The 19,680-nt window shown below is 38.4% G+C and overlaps 1 protein-coding gene across 1 annotated transcript; it reads right to left on the reverse strand.

Annotated features, from left to right (window-relative positions):
• Nucleotides 1-5,134: 5,134 nt before the first annotated feature.
• LOC140241421 (uncharacterized) lies at nucleotides 5,135-14,374 on the reverse strand. The gene is made up of 3 exons (XM_072321152.1): nucleotides 14,347-14,374; nucleotides 11,758-12,482; nucleotides 5,135-5,227 (listed from the first exon to the last, which is right to left on the reverse strand). Exons 1-3 carry the CDS (start codon nucleotides 14,372-14,374, stop codon nucleotides 5,135-5,137), a joined length of 846 nt encoding a protein of 281 aa, XP_072177253.1.
• Between the last annotated feature and the right edge of the window lie 5,306 nt (nucleotides 14,375-19,680).

Below are 19,680 nucleotides of genomic sequence, written 5' to 3' on the forward strand. Positions count from 1 at the left end.
GCTGTACTATTCACGACTTGGTGTGTGCATACATTTTTAATAGTGCATTTAGTGTGAGTGACGCGCATTAATTTTACTCATTGTCTCCTAGCCGCTGGTGTCATTAAAGTCACTCTTGTAAGCGATCGATGAAATATTCATAAACACAATGACACAATGTTGGGGAAATACTTTGTGCAAATAGGGCAAAATAAAGAAGTCGTAACATAGAGTTGTACGCCTCCGCCTCCCCCCTCCACCCCCCCCCCCCCCCCGTCTTTCAAATGCCCAGGCTACTGTTGTAATTTGCTGTTGATTACACACTGTCTCAATGATTATATGCACGGGACGATGAGCCTGATGCCCGACGTGTTGAATTTTTCGCTCTGATAGTTCCTGCTCCACACCTTCAGCCAAAATATTGTCCCCCAAACACAGCAGGTAAGTACCTGTTGCTGCTAGGGAGATTGCTTTCAGTGCTTTGTTGTGTTTTCGTCTGACAAATTGTTTGTATGGTAATTGTTTTTTTTTTTTGTGTGTGTGTGTGTGTGTGTGTGCGAACCAGTCTATGGTATTGCCTTTCTATTACTTGAATATAAATGACTTACTACCATTTGGGAAAAATGTGAGTGTGTGTGCGTGTGTGTGTGTGCGTGTGTGTGCGTGCGGGCGGGTGCATGTGTTTGTGTGTAGTTAAGGACTGTGTGAGGATTGATTCGATTTGCAATGGTTTCTTTGTCGCGTAAATGAAAAAAGTAAAGAATGTAAGCAATAGATTGATATGCTTAAATCGAAAACGTGAATTCATATCCACGAAAATGGTCAAATCTTATGCGGCATCCTTCCCTTGATTCTACCCCAGCCCCTTGGAGTCAAAAGTGAGGAATATACTGTCCCTAACAACGTAAAGTAATTTGATGGGTTGTAAGAGGGGAAATGAAAACGAGATCTTGTCTTCCAAAATTAGAGTATCCTTTGATGACCCTTAACAAGGTATATCAGCTTAGAATCACTGATGTCGAGCGTATACAATTCTAATGTTTTATGGATATATGGTGAATCAATATGGACCACGCGATGCATGCTGTTTATTGATAGACGAAAATAGCTTTTAATGGAAAGAGCAATTGCTGTTTATAGCAGTAAACAGTGGCTCATCAACCAAGCACATCTCATTAATCATTACCTAGACACGTTGTGTCATTTGCACGATTCACTATCACAAGTCTGCTCAGTTTTTAGGTAGGCCCCTATAACGCTACTGTGAATTCAAAAATTGTAATACAAACGAACTAACCCAAAAAAAAAATCCACACGCTGTCAGGTAGACGTGATATGTCATCGGTAACCCAAGTAGAGATGATCGTCTCTAAAATTTTCCGAGTGTTTTTGTTGTTGTTGTTGTTGTTGTTGTTTCGTTCTGTTTTGTTTTGTTTTGTTTTTAAAGACGCTAATCGCCGGGTACAACTGAAGTTTCGGAGACACTTTGGGCCTTCAAATAGGGAGTTGATTGCTTTCAAATGTAACATTTTGCAACGCTTTGCCGTTATCAAAACTTACCGAATGAATGACCTTTCAAACTACGCCCACGGGAAAGAAATGTCTTTCGATTACACACAACACACACACTAAAAAAATACCCAAACAGAATGACTAAAACCCAGCACAATTGAAGATAATATATTGCTATAAAATGAGGTCCATTTGCAAATGAGCCATTCTATGGATAGCAGTTGAATGTCTGAATGAATATAAACTTTATTCATTTGTGCCTTCTACCAAAAGCGGTGGAATATTCGAAACACATAAATGCGTTTAAAGTACATACATGACCACATGGCAGATAGAATTATGTTTAAAATCGACTAAATCTAATAAACAGAGCCGTGGCAATACATAAAAAGTGGCCACAAACTCGAAATTCTCTAAACTCTAATTTGAACATTTTTTCTCAGAACAGGGATGATTAGTCATAAAAGCAAAATATGCATATTATGTAAGGTAATTGAACATTCCTAAGTGAGATAATGAAAAGCCTCTTATGAAATATGAAAGAGCATGTAATTTTAAGAAGGATTCAACGTTTATTTGATGAAAATTGGTTTTCAAATGGCTGAGATATCCAAAAAATGCTAATAATAAAAGGCGACATGCCCCAACTTTATTAGAATCTCTTTGTTTCACCTTGTTTTTTGGATATCTCAGCCATTTCAAAACCGATTTTCATCGAATAAACTTTTGATACCCCTTAGAACTGCATGCTCTTTGACATCTCATAGAGTGGTTTCTGAATATCTCGCAAAATGTTAAAAGCTAAATCTACACCTCGACCGGAACTGTACACACCCTTTAACCGGGTTTTTTTTTTTCTTCTCAAGTAAACTTGCTTTTTTCGTATTGTTGTTGCTATTGCAAAATCACGCTTAGAACAGTAATATGATGAAGTAAAGAAACCTTTCAGAGTATATGGTATAGATACAGTTCTGTGGGTTTCAAATGTGTACAAGGTGGATACAGAATAGCGTCATGTTCTAAAAAACTATTTCTCAGCCTCGCTGAGTGTGCCGCAATGAGGGGTAAAAGTACTGTATGGCATGTGGACTCTTTCCAATAAAAAGAAATGAATCTTTGAGGCATTTTGCGGTTGCCCGATTCCTACATTGTAATTTATCAATACTTGTTGATGGAACGTTTTGACGGAATTTGATGGAATGCTTTTAATTGTAATCACGACGATGAACCGAATACTCTGGAAACTACTCCTCCTATCTTCTACTCGATTTGCCCCCCCCCCCCCCCCACCAAAAAAAAAGAAAAAAAAGAAAAATGGAAGTGCTACCATTAAATCACACCGGACAGAATGAACTCAGAAGTCAAAATATTGAGCCACCAATACTTTTCCCCCCTTGAGCGGCGGCCGTCTCTTTATTATTAAGACCTCTGCCCACTCAGAAGATAAAGTCACATTTATTGCAATGCAAATGCAATTTCTTTCACTCAGGCTTATGGATGACATAGTTCGAAATACACTCCGCCGCGTTCCGCGCAGGTCAATTTCTATTACATTTCAAATAAGTGAGTAGCCGATCCGAAAGTAAATCATATACATATACCCTGAGTTGGGTTTTGTTTGTTGTTCGGTTTTTTTTTTCGTTAACCCACGCAGAATAATTCCACTCACATAATGTTGGTGTCGAAATTATTGCTTGATATTTCACAGAGGAGGACCTCAATCCTTCCACATTGTGTTTCTTCGCTGTTTTCAGTGTATTTTAGTTCCTTTTTTAAAAATACTTTTTTACAGGGGATATTTTTTCATACTGTGCAGAAGGACTAATAGGATGATGGCATTACCGATTCTTAAAAGGGAATTCCAGTGCAGTTTATACTTGGTCTAAAAAGAAAACGTAAAAGTTTTCTCATTGTAACAATGAAAATTTGATCAGAATCGGATAAAAATAAAGAAGTAATGACATTTTGAAGTTTCGCTAATATTTTAGGAAACTGTTCTTGAACAGTTAATATTGTAATTATGAATATGAGAAGAGTGAAGTGATGATGTCATCCCCTAATAACTTGCCATATAGTTTGTAAATAGAATTTTGAAATTTCCAGTCTTTCATTGAAACCGATTACGGCCCAGTCTTTCGTCATTTTTGTTGTTGCTGTTGTTGTCTATACGACCAGATGAATATTGCGAGTTGATGACATCATTGGTTCACTCATTTTCAAATTCATATCAACTGTACGGAGAGCTTTTCTGCAGAAATTAGCGGAAATTCACAATTTCATATAACGTCCCTAATGTTTGTCCGATTTTGATCAAATTTTTTTACTGTTGTACTCATAAGACTTTACTCTTTCTTGTCAGACTAACTTATAACTGGACTATCTTTGCAATTATCTATAAAAAGTGACGTATGGAACATTGCAGTTACTCAATTCTTTATTTAAACCTATCGTGCAAAATCATAGAACACTTCAAAAATGACAGCATCTCTTCAAGCGAAGGACGCCAAGGGGACCATGATAAGACATTCTGGGGACAACACTTCCCCCCCCCCCCCCAAAAAAAAAAAGTAATATTTCTAGCTGCGCAACAGCTCTGTAGACCGTTACTGTGGAAGGATCAGAATTCTGTATACACCTATCCGCTCGCGTTATTCTTAAGTACACTGAAAGGCTGATACTTTCGCAGGTGGATTATTATATTGCCATGTATATATATATATATATATATATATATACGTATATATGAAGAGCTTGCTTCCAAAATTCGCTAAATCCATCGTTTTTCAATGGATTAAGCGCCTTTTGGTTGAAAGCTCTCTCTCTCTCCCTCTCTCTCTCTCTCTCTCTATATATATATATATGCATAATATGTATGTATATATATATATATATATATATACATATATATATATATATACATACAAATATGCATATATTTATATATATATATATATATATATATATATATATATATATATATATATATGTATATATATATATATATATATATAGATATAGATATATAATATAAGTTGAATATCCGGCTCTGTTGAAAACAAATCTAATTGAAAATTCTCTTAATTGACAGACTATGTATATGCAGAGATGTAAACAACATTGATGCCTCTACTAGAACATACGTCTTTCTGAATTACTTCACAGAAGCTTTTAATGAATTGAACTTTGGTAACACTGTTGTGAAAGCATATCAGAGTTACGAAAGAGAGAGACAGAGAGAGATACGCCCTCACAGTATTAAACATATCAATTGGATGGGGGGGGGGGAGGAGAGATTTTCAAAATGCAAACCTGAATGTTTAAGAGTTGGTTTCCAAATTGAGAGTCGTGCCACGTGTTAATAATATTTACATGTATCATGCAGTTGCCGCACACTACTATGAAACCTCTGCAATTAAAACATCATCCCCAAGTTTATCAACCCTCATTCCTGCACATCCTGTGGGTGTTTGTACTCCATATGCCTCTCATACAATGCTTTTCATCAATTCCTTTCATGAAGAGCACCTTCAAGGGAGACGGTTAGTGCATTGGAAGGTTGCAGTGAATGTTTCTCTATTTGATATCACACATAAATATTTATAAATCAAAAATATTGCGATGTTTAACACTGACGAGTTCGTCACTACATTCGCGCCGTTGATGGTTGTTGCTGATTTGTGACTCTGCCTCTATTCTTCTCCCTTTCCTCCTGTCGCCATGGCAACACAGACCTCCTCTGAAACCAGTAAAGGGAGGGCAAGAGTATACGTTTTTATATCCTCCACTGGAAAGCTGTATAGAAGGACACGGAGGACAGCGGCTGAGAGAGAGACAACTAACGATGGATTTGACTTGATTTGAATTTTTAATTTTTTTCATAAAGTAAATGTAACATTACAAACTTACAAACTTCCAAAAATATATGGTACATTGAAAAAATATCACATTCTACTGATCATGCAATACGATACACTTATCATATACAATTGAAAAGCAATATCGTTATTATTATTATTATTATTTAATCAAATTGATAAGAAAGAAATACAGGAGATTGCCATCTTAAAGGGATAGTACAGTATTGGTGGAGATGAGAAGTGGGCTTTTAACTTCTTGTGAGATACCAAGAAAACACTTATGATATAGTACAGAGCATACCATTTTAAGAGGAATTCAAAGTTTATTTGATGAAAATCGGGTTTGGAATGACTGAAACATCCAAAAACAAAGTCAAACAAAGCGATCGTAATAAAGTGTGGGTCCCACACTTTATTAGAATTGCTTTTTTTTTTTTTGATATCTCAGCCATTTCAAAACCAATTTTCATCAAATAAACGTTGAATTCCTCATAGAATTACATGCTCTTTCATATTTCATAAGAGGTTTCTCATTATCTCACCAAAAATGTTAGAAACATGAAACTAGGTCTCAACCAAAACTATACGATCCCTTTAAGAGGATGCTTGATTTTGAAGGCGGTCTCTAGTCACTGTTGCGGATTCTGCAAATGCGTCGCTGCAACAAAGCAGGAAAAGAACGAACGGAAGTTTGGATGCAAAAGCATGCGCGACGTACAGAGCACAGACCTGTTGGTGCGTTGCACTTAGCGTTTTTTTCTCTCGCGTGATAAGCGTTAATCAAAATGCAGAGCGAAAAGGTAACACTGGCGCTCCGTTGCGCTTTTATTGAGTTGGAGTACCAAATCCATTAACAAATCTCAAATGATAGCAGATGACAAGGTAAGGGTTTTAGTTTGGAGTTAAACATGCTGACCTTATGTCTGTTGGTTTGTTTGCTTTGGCTTTACTTTGAGATCCAAACATGAGAAGGTACTTGCTTACTCATGAAATACGAGATTTTAATGAGGGAAAGTGTACGCGTGCCCGCCCCATCTCCGCCCTGTGCATTACGTCCCTCTACCCGTTTTGCTATGCCCAATAGATAGCAGTGGTAGTCTTTTTGGATATATATATTATTGCTGCATACACTGCACTTTTTCCTTGAACTTTTATCAACAAAAGTGTGCCTATTGGAAATGATATCTCATTTGAATTTGAATTTGAAATAAAGCGAGTCATGCTTCCAAACGTAGTACTTCATTTGTAGATAGAAATCCCCCCATAAATCATAACCAATTACTTCTTTTCAGCCCGGTATTGTCGTGATTTTTTTTCCCCCGGAGTTATTCTAGAATCTTTTGGTAGGACAAAGTGATGTGGTATAAATATACAATAGAATGGTCCTTAAGAGGTTGAGACCTAAAAGAATTTCAAAATATATTCGTGGCACGTTGTCAACGAGGACCGCCTCAAATTCTCTTGTACAGCAGTTTTCTTTCTACTTTAATAACAGCCACGCGGAACATCTAGATGATTGGGTCTCGTAAAAAGGTCAAAGGCCTATCAGCAACGATCAGTGAAGTATAAACTGAGGAGGTTCTTGAACAGGATAAGCGAAAGGCTCCATGGAGCTTTGACTGGACGCTTAACTATCTTTTTTTTTTTTCATTTCTGCGGTGTTCTTTCCTTTATGAGGGCATATGAAGGGCACATTCGATGGAGAATTTCACTCATTCCATTTTCATGCAAGACTGTAAGACCCGATATGCTCCTGACATCTATTTTGATCGAGGCTGTCCCGCCATGGCAAACAACTTACAGCGTGAACACTGGAATTCATGTATTGCTGTATTTTAGATATAGATCGGGGGGGGGGGGGAGGGAAGTCATTTACATGTACTTGCTGAATTCAATTTTAGAATAAATGAGCATTTATAGTAGTTGGTATGTCGGGCGAGCTTTGCGCTTGTAAATAGCTGCTGTGTAAATGCAGGAAATGTAAACTGAATTTAAACCAAATCTAAACTAAACGTTTGACGGAACATTCAGTATCGTATCGACAGCTTTAAAAAAAGCATTTGCAGACGAGGCAAATGTTTTCGGAATTTTAATGTTGTTTTCCACCTTTTTTGATACTGCATAGTTTCGTCAACGAACAAGGGGGGATAAAATAGGCCTACACTCGTTTTAAAAGGGTTAAACATTAGAATGTTTAATTGTAAAATCTGACCCTGCCAAGCTCGAACTCAGATCATAACATATTCATGTACTTCACGGGCTTGCTGAATAACGCCGCTCCGTGTAACATTGTGCTGACCCGCTCCGCTTACCGTGTCGTCCCCCGCCGATTTCGGCGCGGTATGGGTCCATTCGAGGCAAATTGGTTCGTTTTAGACATGTCAGAACAAACAATGGCCACACTTGTATGGAATATTACTCTTTTCCCAGAAACTGGTAGCCATGGAGTTGCGTTGTTGTTGTTGTTCTCCCTTATTAAATCCCAAATTGGATAAGTAGTCTCTATTACATGGCGCATGCAACGAGCAGTCAATTTGCTTTTCTCACGGGCAATTCTCAGATCATTTGTATGCATGTACTATGCAATGCGCTAAAAATACAAACAAACATGACGTGTATGTTGAAATCACTTCACTTTACAAACTGTTTTATTCCATTTCGGTTAATTCTGCTTCCATATTTAGTTTAAATTCAAGGAATTATAGGTGATGATATCTCTATGGAGATATCATGACGCCCTACATATCCACAAGGTTTTTCTTCACAAAAGAAATGAATAAGTTTCATATATTTGTGACAACACACCACTCATTAGTCTAATAAAAAGGTTGTTGTTGTTGTTGTTGTTGTTGTTGTTGTTGTTGTTGCTGCTGCTGCTGCTGCTGCTGTTTTGTTGCTTTGTGTGATTAGCATCGTATGAATACCACCCCCCAGAAAAAAGAACTGATGATACGATAACAATTAATAAACACATAAACAGAACGGTAAAAGTTACTTTAAACTTAAATACCTGTGATAGAATGAACAAGTTATAATGGAAATCTATATTTTAAACTCTTTATAATGTTTCCATAAAACAGCGGGACTGGTCGTAAAACATACATGAGCTGATAGAGATTATTATCTCACAAGACCCGAAGTCTCATATGAATCTAAACACAGACTCCACTGATTTCCTTTTCATTAACGCCTTCTGTGTCAATGAACCAAACTGTGCACAAATCTCACCCACGTACCTATGGATAGGGAATCAATGCGGAGTGCAGAGGGTACATCGTAATGAAAACGCTTGAATTCATATCCTCATATCATTACAATATTAGAGTGGTTACACCAATGGCGAGTTTCAAAGGGAAGGGCTAAGTTACTGAGTTATATCGATATACAAAAATATATTTGTGCAGATCAATGCATGGATGAGTACTGAGGAAATCATCGTGTCGGTTAATTTGCATAATTCAACTGTTATGTTCAATGAAAAAAAAATGATACTTTTCCCTGAAAACATGTCAAACATTCTATTTCCATAATTTTTCTCTGATTCTGATGAAATTTTCATGTCATTTCATTACACCACTAACTATACTATACAACCTAACTTACTATTTAGATTATAGTGTTAACTTGACGGTTAAAGTGATTTTCATTCTGATTCTGTCAATATCAATGGAAACTACATCGTCTATGACATCTTAATTCAGTGGTGGTCTTAAATTATGGTTGAATATCAACCGCAAAGGAAAAATACATCTCTCTCCATCTCTCTCTCTCTCTCTCCCTCTATCTCTCTTGATGTGATCTTTCGCGGGTAATGCATGATTCTTTTTCATCCTTGGTAACAGGGCTTCTTCTGCCTTCGAGCTCGATATCATATTCCACGTTGATTGCTTCAAAGGACACATTATGTTAATCCCGAGGCACATATACACCCTTTGCCGTTTTCCTCCCGTGAATATTGCAGAAAGTTTTATGGCGTTTCTATTTCCCCGTGTTTTATTTAGTATCTATGAAATTCGCATCACTTAATTCACTTAGGTTGATAATATGATCAGCGGACCGGCTGGAAAGGGTGGAATCTTAAAGTGGGAATTTGCATGACATGATTTAACCTCGGCGTGGGCGTAAATTCTTCTCACACACTCACGTTGCGCACAAAAACACACAAGCAGGCATGTTTATATACACACACGTATGGTATTGCATGGACGCCAAATAAGATAAAAACAAGCACATCAGGTACAACTACGTGCCGACACGGCCTTGCTCTGAAAGTAAAAGCTAAACCTTTTTTTTTTTTTGTATTTTTAAGTGACCAGTCCTCTGCATTCGACACACTGACCATGCTTCCAAAAATGTGTGGCTGCTTTGCTTCAATGACAGCAATTGTGAATGTTGTTCTGTGGAATGGTTGATGCATGGACCTTCGTTGTAGGTCCATGGTTGATGTAAGCTATAAAGTGTCGTATTTAGAGTGCAATATCAGTACACACACATACATACTTACACACACACACACACACACGCATAATTGCGTCTACGACAAAAAAAAAAGGTGCCAACATAAGAAAACGCAAAAATCACGAAGAATTAGGAACCTCTGTCAGAGAGAAGGCATGGCGAACAGCTGAAAACTTATGTGAGGATAATGTTTCATTATGATTCAAAATAATGCAACCTTAAGCACTGAAAGTAAAACACTGTAATATAAACATTCTTCAAATACTCTTGAAGAATGCTCTTTTTGAAGTCGAAGACAAATCTTTCAAGCTGAATTAATAGGAAACACATATTACATCTGTTATCATAGTTTGCACGAATATGATTATTAACAATAATATGGATTTTAAAGACACTCGACTGTAAAGAAAATAAACGATGTTGGCCCTTACAGTGCTTTGGAAAAAGGCAATTTTCTGCATGCGACGGTGCTATTGATGGAGTGACAATAGGTTGCGTAATCGCTCTATAACTAGTTATTAGTTTCTACAGGTCTGAATAGCCCTACTCTTCAATGAAGTGAATCATAAACACGTCCCAGCGAACGAATCGGAGGTAACATGCATTCCCTTATTAAACATCACTCCCCCTCTCATTCTATTCATCTATTCATCTATCTATCTATCTATCTATCTCTCTCTCTCCCTCTCTCTCTCTCTCTCGCAAATACTTTCTCTCATTTCCTCGCTGATAGCAGATAAAGCATGCTTTCAACAGAGGTCGAGAAAAGGATCGTGAAACAGACAGCGCGAATCCGATTTGTGATTGGGACCAGTTTATGGGTCTCTCGCGCACTTACTAGCTCGAACTCTTCCTTTCTGATCGAGTAGCAGAACGGGCGATCCATCACGTTCAGTAATCTTACATTTCAGCGTGCACAAACACGCGCATTACTTAACGTCGGAAGTGAGATTCGTAAAGTATATGCATGCGGTGTAAAGTATTTTCTTGTCCACAATCCTCCGTCGCAATGTCATTCAGAAGTAATGTAAGCTAATACCCTTTCGCTCAACTTCTCCTTAGTTTTTCACGCATGCGAGTAGTAAGATAGTAGACAAGCCCGCGAGATTAGCGAGAAGCCATTTAAAGACCTTACTCCGTTGGAAATGGGAGGTCACATGACAAAATGCCATTGAAAGGCACATTACCACGGAAACTGATCAATAATTCATCAGATCAACGATATGATGAAAAATCTAATATTCGTGACAGAATTGTTTGTACAGTGTTATATAGTTGTATTTGTTTGTGTGTATGTGTGTTTGTGTGTACGGTCGCTTTCGCATGGATTTGCAAATGAAAATTTACGACATGAATATATTAAGGCCACTCTTAAATATGTAGTGCATAAATCTTTTGCAAATGTCTCTAGTCGTTTGAAACAAGAAAAAAAAAACAACTAGCATCAACAAGTGATGCAAGACTGCTAGTACTGCATTACCATGGTGATAATGTACTTTGGAGGACTTAGATTTTCCTTTCCACAGGTGAACTACTGGGCTTAAATACAGCTCCATCTATCCAACATTAGGAATCATAATTGTGAGTTTTTCCACCAGTAAACATGATTATAGCATTCATAATTTTTGTTAAAAAAAAGAAGCACCCGCTGCTTGTTGTTGCTTTTGTTGCTGTTGTATTTCAATGCACAGTGGGTAATACCACTGCTTTGATAAAGACCAATTTCCGTATTATTCATATTTCTGAGTTTATGCACATTTGTACATTCCATATACTGATGAAGTTTGATCTGTTTCTGGAAAATTTTCTATTGTTTGTTTTTCTTTATTGTGTATTTTGGGGGTGCAATTATAGTCTTGTCGGAGAAACAAGAAAAATATGAGGGTAAGAGAAATGTGCCACCCTCAATTGCTGTCAGTTTTGTAGAATATTAAAGGCTACACTGACTTACCTGTCGTCTGGAAGCGCAGGCAAAGAAGACAAAATCTACGTCATGTTGGAGCTGCGTAGTCCCACTCGTAGAAATTGGCGATCCGACTGAAATCACAATTATCTGCTCCCCACAGGCCGGGGTGAGGAAAACTTTATTCACGCCGTTCCAGTTTAAGGAGAGCAACTTCGCACCCGAGTTGTAATCTATAATCCTGAGCAAGGGTTCGCTGTCGTTGATAAGGAGGCGGACCTCTCGGCCCGTGTGCTCGGGGCCGAAGCTGCTGCTATCGTCCAACGACGACGACGGGTTCGTATCGACGTCCGTGTCGGAGGCGTAGAGGTGAATCGCACGGATAGCCAGGCGGTGGAGCAGACCGTCGCCGTGCTTGGCAGTTGGCAAGCCGTGTGCTTCGCCGCTGCCGATGTAGTAGACGGGTTCGTCGTGGCCCGAGTGAGGCGTGGCGGGTGGCAGCGCGTCATATTCCGTGTTAGAATCCAGCTGGGAGAGAATGCTGCTTGGGCTGTTGCTGGTGTTGGTCGGGTGGAGTCCCGCCGAGGATGGCGGGGTCGGTATCCGTGACCCCGGGTATTCCTCGCTGTCGTCTCCAATTACCGCCAACTCGTCCTCAGCCTCCCTCCGCCTTTCGTCATCATCCGGGTCTCCCCCTTCCTCCTCCTCTTCGCCTTCCTCCTCCTCCTCCATGCTCACGTGAATATCCAGTGTGTACGGATCCTCCGTGGAGGCTGTGTTGGCAAACAAAATTGTAGCAAAAGTGATAATGATAATGAAACAATAGTAGCAACGATTACAATAATTATGATTATAAGTATTACGATAATTGTGATTAGAAGATTTATGACGATGACATGGGTAATGATAGTGACATTGGTCATAATCGTGATAATAGTATCATGGTCTTATTTAGCCAAATAAAGGCGCTTGTGATAAATGATAAATTTTCGTCAAGTTTTCGTCAGTGGCCTGCCAGTATCATTGCCAGAATTGACACCCATATAAATTCTTTAGCCGAGAAAGAGAGATCTCGTCCAAGCGTGTATTCATTGGGTTGCATTCAGATCCAAAATCTCTTGTTCCATTGTGCAGTTGGGTTTTTTTTACGATACTGCGATAGAGCACTTTGCCATGTATGTATGTCTTTAAACCAACGACTTTTTCTGACAATCGGAAAAATTGGACGAGGCTTGTCTGAAGCTTGCACGAATTAGCAACAACTTATGCATGTACTGAAATTGCATTAAGTATGCACAGGTGAGTATAGAATACATTGTTACCACGTCCTCGGAAGAAACTATCCGTTTAACTCAATGATAGTAAACTGCTTTGCCAAAGAAACAAATAATACAGACACTTAATTTTCGTTAAGAATTAAAACAATGGCGTAATGTTTACAATACCATAATTAGTGACAGCGACTACGTACAACACTTTATAATGTGTATCACTCCCATCAATATTAACTTTTAATTGCAAGTATACTCATTATCATCAGTAATTCTCTCATAATAACAATTATACATTACAGTCATCCGATGCTGACATAATGGTAATTACTATTCTCTCGGTATTAATGACATTTGTGATGCAGTAGAAAGCACATAAAATTGATAATTAAACAGTAGATTGGCCGTCCAACATAGTACAAATAGGTCCATTTGATGCTACTGAACTATTTCCGCGATGAAATACAAAACATTATAGTAAGCCTCACATAACACACTTAGCATATACTTAAAATGGGCTTGTCACTACTATTACAATTCACATTTAAATATTCTTAAAATATTCTAGTCACTACTATTGCATTACTGCAATGATAACAGCACTAGTGATGATAAGATTAGCTTGTTATTGCTATTACTATTACTCGGACGGTAATATCTATATTACGTTTATGTCTACTTCGACTATCATGCCTACTGTTTGTACTGAACGGTCTACATCACGTGAGTAGAAATCTTTACCAAGCTTCTTTTTACAAATTATCAGTGCCGAGTGAGTCGTACATGGAACTTTGTATCTTCCGGTTAAAATGAAGTTGATTAATATGCGAAACATAAACAGTCACCACAGCTTCCTCAGTCTCAATTAGTTTTGATACAAGTAAACGTTCTGCGTTGGTTTGTTGTAATGTTCCTGATCGCAACCGATGGCACGTAGACTTTCCACAACACTCGTTTAAAACGTAGACTCGATAAAGGATAAATAAATAATATTGCCAATGAGTTTCTACGAAGGTCCTGTATATTTTTTGATCATCACCGAACGCTTGTCTACAAGCATTGAAAACTTGCATTGCCCAGCCACTGAGTCACTCTGCGTTGCCCTATAATTGTTGACCTATGTTTGACTGGAACACAAATACGTTTAATTTTAACACAAACACAATTCTCTGTTCGTAAAGACCATTCCAGTACTACACTTAATTCTAAAGCAACAGCGGCCGTTTTATCTCAATAAAAAGAATGAAAGAACGAGACATTGTCATGACTGGTTGGAAACTTGGTAGACAAGGACCGCACAACAGCTGTGAATGTTGTGTCCACAACTTTATAGGAGCGTGAATCTGTTTGAGTTTAGCGAGCATACCTAAACTTGCGAGGGGCCGATCGCTCATGCCGCGCCGGAATGTTGAGCACGCCTTCTCCGACCAAGGAATGAAGCAACTGAAAGCCCAGTTGCACGCCGAGTAAAAACTTGTTTCCCCCTCTTCTTGTGGTATCCACCCAAACAAATAAGGAGAAGAAAGTGAGAAAGGAAATTACAACAAGCACAACAAACACCCAGGCGACGATCCCCCGCACTAGTAGTGTAATTCCTCTAATACCTTTCCAGTGCGCACAGAGATGGGAGAGCCGGGTGCTTTTGGGAAGTTGGAATCGACAAGTCCGTCCGAGCCCGCCCACTCGCATTCAATGCAAGCTGGGCGCCACTGCTGTCGTCTGTGGTAGATAGCTGCAACTGAGAGGAATATGAAGTGGCGAAAAACCCGGCCGGGTGTGTGTGTGCACTGTGTGTGTGTGTGTGTGCTCTCTGTGTGTGCGTGATCTCGTGCGCTTCTTGCTCTGCACATAGAGGGAAGGAGGGGAAAAAAGAGAGAGGGTAAAAGTGAGAGAAAAAAAGGGGGGGAGAGGGTTTTGACAAAACCAACTCGGGCTAAAAAAAAAAAAAAAAACAGCTTGCATTCTACACGCCAGCTATAGTTTATTCAAGACACTGTAGACCACACAACACTATCTTGTGGAGCTTTTCTGCACAAAACTACGACATGTGTTAGGTAGGACAGTGAATGTTTATTCAACTCCTTTCCTCCGGCGCATGTGTATCTGCGTCAAAACCATTAGTTTGTTAGAAAAGATACGCCAATAATGTATATCTGTATCTTTCTATAAATCGCGTTTGTGTCCTTTTCTCTCCCTCTTTTCTCTATACCTAGATACATCGGTTTGGCCGTTAATTTTGGCCTCATTGTTAGCGTTCGCTCTCACCGCCCCCTCGTTTTGCTCATGACATGATTAATGTTAATGCTTAAATGCCAAGGACACTGATACAAAATACCTCAGTATCTCTATTTTTGTTCTGCTGTCTCGGCGTTTGATAATTAATCATGCGTAAGGAGTTCAGTAAAGCAGGAAATATGGAAAGTTTGCGGTGATGTTCTACCCCGATTTGTAGGAATCTTGACACTCGTTGTTTCACGTAGCGACAGGCGGGTTTATAGTCCAATTAAAGCCATTGACGTTTTCGTGCCGTTCGGGTCGTCGAATAAATGAACCTTACTCAATGTTGCTCGGTGCTTCACGTCGGCCTGCCGTCTTTTTATAGGCCGCCCCATTAAGATGTCAGGAGTCTCAATGATCAGGGGTTAAAGAAATATAACTAAGCCGAGGCAACTAAAGCTTACGCTGGTGCTAACCATCTCATACGAGTTAAACTGCCTTTACATTTACAAATCACGTGTAAGACAAAATAAGTTTTTAGATGAAAGAGCGTTAGTTACAGTGGAGAGCTGACATTAAATAAACCATGCAGGGAATATATGACTTTAAAAAGGCTAACTGAAACCTGTCGAACAAAATTTAAAAAAAAAAAGGATTTAGAAGATTTTGACTGTTGGTACAGTCATTTTTGACAAGTTCGTGGCATATTAACATCACAAACGGTCTTCAAAGTCATGCAAGAGTGATGCCATTTTTAGAAAAAAAAAGTCCTTATATTTGTAAATGTTGTTTGTGGTGTGCTTTTTTCTTCGATGCGAAGGAAATCTCTCTAGTCTGTTTACTGTACTTCTGCTGCATTCGTAGAGATTCCGGTTTCATGCATGATTATTCCTCCAATCACAAAATCATTCCCATGACAGGTTTCCAAGTCTGCGATACAAAAATCAAACGAACTCACACACACACACAAAGCAGATGATACCATGTTGGAGCATTCAAGTCGGTCTTGTGCTTTTGCCCCTCTCACTATGTAATAACTGTTATGTAAATTGTGTATTTATATACTAATAGCTTGTGTATAGACAATGTTCACCATACCATAACATTGGGTTTTTTTTTCGTCTTAATGCATATTTTGTTTCATTTCATAGTAAGATTCTTATACTTTGCGTTTCATTTGTCATTGTCCATGGGAAAAGCATTGTACAGAAACTAATCCTCACTATCAAACCACCTAAAACCAAACCAATCCAAACCAAATTACAATCTTCCAGCAGAAATAAATTCGTTTGTAACCTTGCACGTTATCATTTTTGTTTGTCCCTGGATGAAACGAAAACCATCAGTCTATTTCACTATAACCATATTATATCTGGAATATCTTGATTGAACGGATTCGTCAGCCAGAACATAGTTACAGGTAGTCAATTCCCTGTAAGTATAATATCAAAACCGTGAATTCCGTTTACATAATGTCGTCACAAGAATATTGACCGAACTGAGAAATCCTCGCTTCTACCGTATTTAGAAAGACAAAAAAAAAAAATATGCAAAGACGTACAAATTCGTGCCAAATTCAGGAGACTTCGGATAGAGCTTTGCGAAATTGAAACAAATGAGGCTATTCTGCCCGCAGGCCATTTGCGATACCAAAATCGATTTGCTCTTTACAAAGCTGCCTTTCATTTGCTTGCATATTCACTATAGGTTATACGAGCAAATGGCTCGTTTTCATGTCTCATTTCATTTCTTTCTCCATCTAGCTGTTTTGTCTTTCTGTCTGTTTTTCTTCTGCTTCACTTTATTGTGTTTATTTTCACTTGCCGCAAAAAAAATTGTTGTAATATTGCACTCATCTTTTTAAGACGTCTGTATCTTCACTATCTAAAAGCAGTGTAACAATGGTGGAACTCCAACTGGCGACAATGTAGTGGATAAGGCTCTTAAGGCTCTTTGTCAAGAGAACAGAATGTGTTAGAATCCTGCCAGATTAACAACATGAAATGGGTAGATGATCTTAACATAACATTTTAACTTGATCGTAAGATTTTGCTTAAAATGAACATCCTATGACATCTAGAAAGAGCAGGCAACATATAACATCTGAGAGCGTCAGAGAGATACGCCGCATGAATAAAATTAACTTTGGCTTAATAAACTCTAGTGTCTGAAATATGTTTGTCGTTATCATACAATAAGTTCAATATGGTTACTCAGTCTTTTTTCATTAAGACATTACTTCAAAACAACAATAAAATAAACATTTTAAGATTTCGAGAAAAAAAGGGAGAGAAAAAGAGGGACTGATTTGTTTCTTTATTTGTTTCACTCTTTAAAAGGAGAAAGTTGTTCCCTTGTATACCATGTCATCGTCCTTTTGGTCCGTCTTCATTACATGTATTTTGATATTTTATCACATTCTTTTGGTAGGTTTGCTAGCCTAAAAATGACAAGTGCGTCCATTTTTGTTGAAGTTGTTATTGTTGCTGAAAAGGAGGTATAATTCTAGACCTGGACAACTTTACATTTTCGTCGAACTTCGATCAATGATTTTTTTTCAATGAGGACTCTGTGTTTGCACTATAGTACACACGTGTACATGCACTTTATACGCAAACACTCACTTAACATGAGTCAAGTTTGCAATTTAATAGTTACTAAAAGTATACCATTAACAAGGGATCCTACGATTCACTGTGCACTACCTAATTGAGGAAGCTATATGGTGATTTTTAATATGTATTGAACCTCATGAAAATATCTATGACGAAGAAATCATCTCTCAAATTCGGAATAAAGAAAGAGGTGAAGGTCTGTACTCTAAAGAGATACATTCAACAAGTGAAAAAAAAAAAACCTCTTTCTTAACAAAATGGTAGAAAGTTCAACGTGGGATGGTAAAACAGAGACTTCACCTGTGAAACAGTAATGAGTATTATTCTATGATACCAGCCACAAAACAATGAACCAGACAGATATAAAGTAAGAAGCATTAAATAAAAATAAAAAAAACACGGGGAGGATGGGAAAATGGAGATGTTCACAGCGTCTGTTCAGGATGAAAAAAAAAATTTGTTTGAAAAAGATGAGCAGAAAAAGAATGGGGAGTGATAGAGGAGCAAGTTATTCAAAATCAGGTGCAACCAGCGCTCTCTCCAATCTTCATTACGTTTCGTTACGTGAGTTGATATTCCATTCCAGGAAACGCTTGATTAACGGTCAAGGTTTCCTCCACACGATCATGCGGACTTCAGGAGTAAAACTTAAAGACAGACAGACAGACAGACAAACACAAAAAATGTCAATAGTCGAAATGTAGATCGAGAAGTTGATCGAGCATCGGCATCTGCAAGTTTTCGACGATGGTTCCGTGAAAGCTTCCCACGTACTTTCACCCGTCTTTATTGGACGTAATAGTTTTTAAAGTTCCATAATACATTATGATGGCGATGATCCTTTCGAACTGAAGGGACTAAAACACTGGTTACTTCTTCCCTACTCCAGCACCCGAGTGGACGGAACAACACATTATCATTTAAGTCAGTGAAATGAGGCAGTTCGAATTCAGCACCATGTCCGGGTCGTCCCTTGTGGCCCTGGAACATGACACGCAGCCATCAATCACTAACCACAGCGATCAATCGCGATCCCCTAGCACTCAAATCTGATTGGTAAATCTGGAATGGAATCGATTCCTGTTTTTACTTCACGAAACTTAAATTTCTGAGGACGCTAAGACTTATAACGTATGGCGAATATGCAAGAACAACTTTTTTAAAAGAACTTTTCACTTACACTTTACATATTGGCAACAATAAAATTGTATTTTAAAGCTGCTTGCATAAGGAATATCAAATTCAAGAGCATTACGCTATTGGTAATAAAAATGACATTTCACTTCTCAAGCGCAAACTCTAAACGTCTAACATTACTTACACCCCGTACAGAGTATTTTTACTTGTGGGGTAAAGGGGCACGTTGGAAAGCAGCTTGCCCCGTGCGGTGTGTGAAATCTGTTATTGCAGTCGTTATCTGCTTACGTGAAACCGATTTTTCGGCTCGCATGGTGGTATTTATAGCGAGGCGAATGGGTGAAGTATCGAAGAATTGATAGGTCAGATGTATGGGTTTTGACAGGTTTCACGGGGTGAGCGAACCACGGTATAGAGGGTAAGAGAGACACCAGATACTCTTCTTGACGCATCTACGCCAAAAACACAGATCAACCAGCAAATTTTCTGGTTCATCTGTGAGTGCACTTGCTTTTTTTTCTCCCTAACCCATCAAAAGCAAAGGTCATAAGAGTCCTAAACGCTATCATCAAACCAGCCCATATATATTTCTGCATTAACGTGTTTGAATGCGTGTTTGTTTGTGTGGGCTTTTTTTTTTTTTTTTTTTTTTAGTCAAAGAAATCATTTCAGCTTATTGATCTTGATCTGAGACCATCATCCTATATGTTGTCGCGCAAAAAAAAAAGGTA

Source organism: Diadema setosum, chromosome 18 (genome assembly GCF_964275005.1).
Source record: "Diadema setosum chromosome 18, eeDiaSeto1, whole genome shotgun sequence".
Taxonomy (NCBI): domain Eukaryota; kingdom Metazoa; phylum Echinodermata; class Echinoidea; order Diadematoida; family Diadematidae; genus Diadema; species Diadema setosum.

Bases quoted from the DNA above. Each gene is read 5' to 3' on its own strand.
- LOC140241421 (XM_072321152.1), bottom strand. From the start codon at position 14,374: ATGAGCGATCGGCCCCTCGCAAGTTTAG. The intron at 12,483-14,346 runs GTATGCTCGCTA...TTGCCAACACAG, and splicing joins TCGGCCCCTCGCAAGTTTAG to CCTCCACGGAGGATCCGTAC. The intron at 5,228-11,757 runs GTAAGTCAGTGT...TACTGGTTTCAG, and splicing joins CCTGCGCTTCCAGACGACAG to AGGAGGTCTGTGTTGCCATG.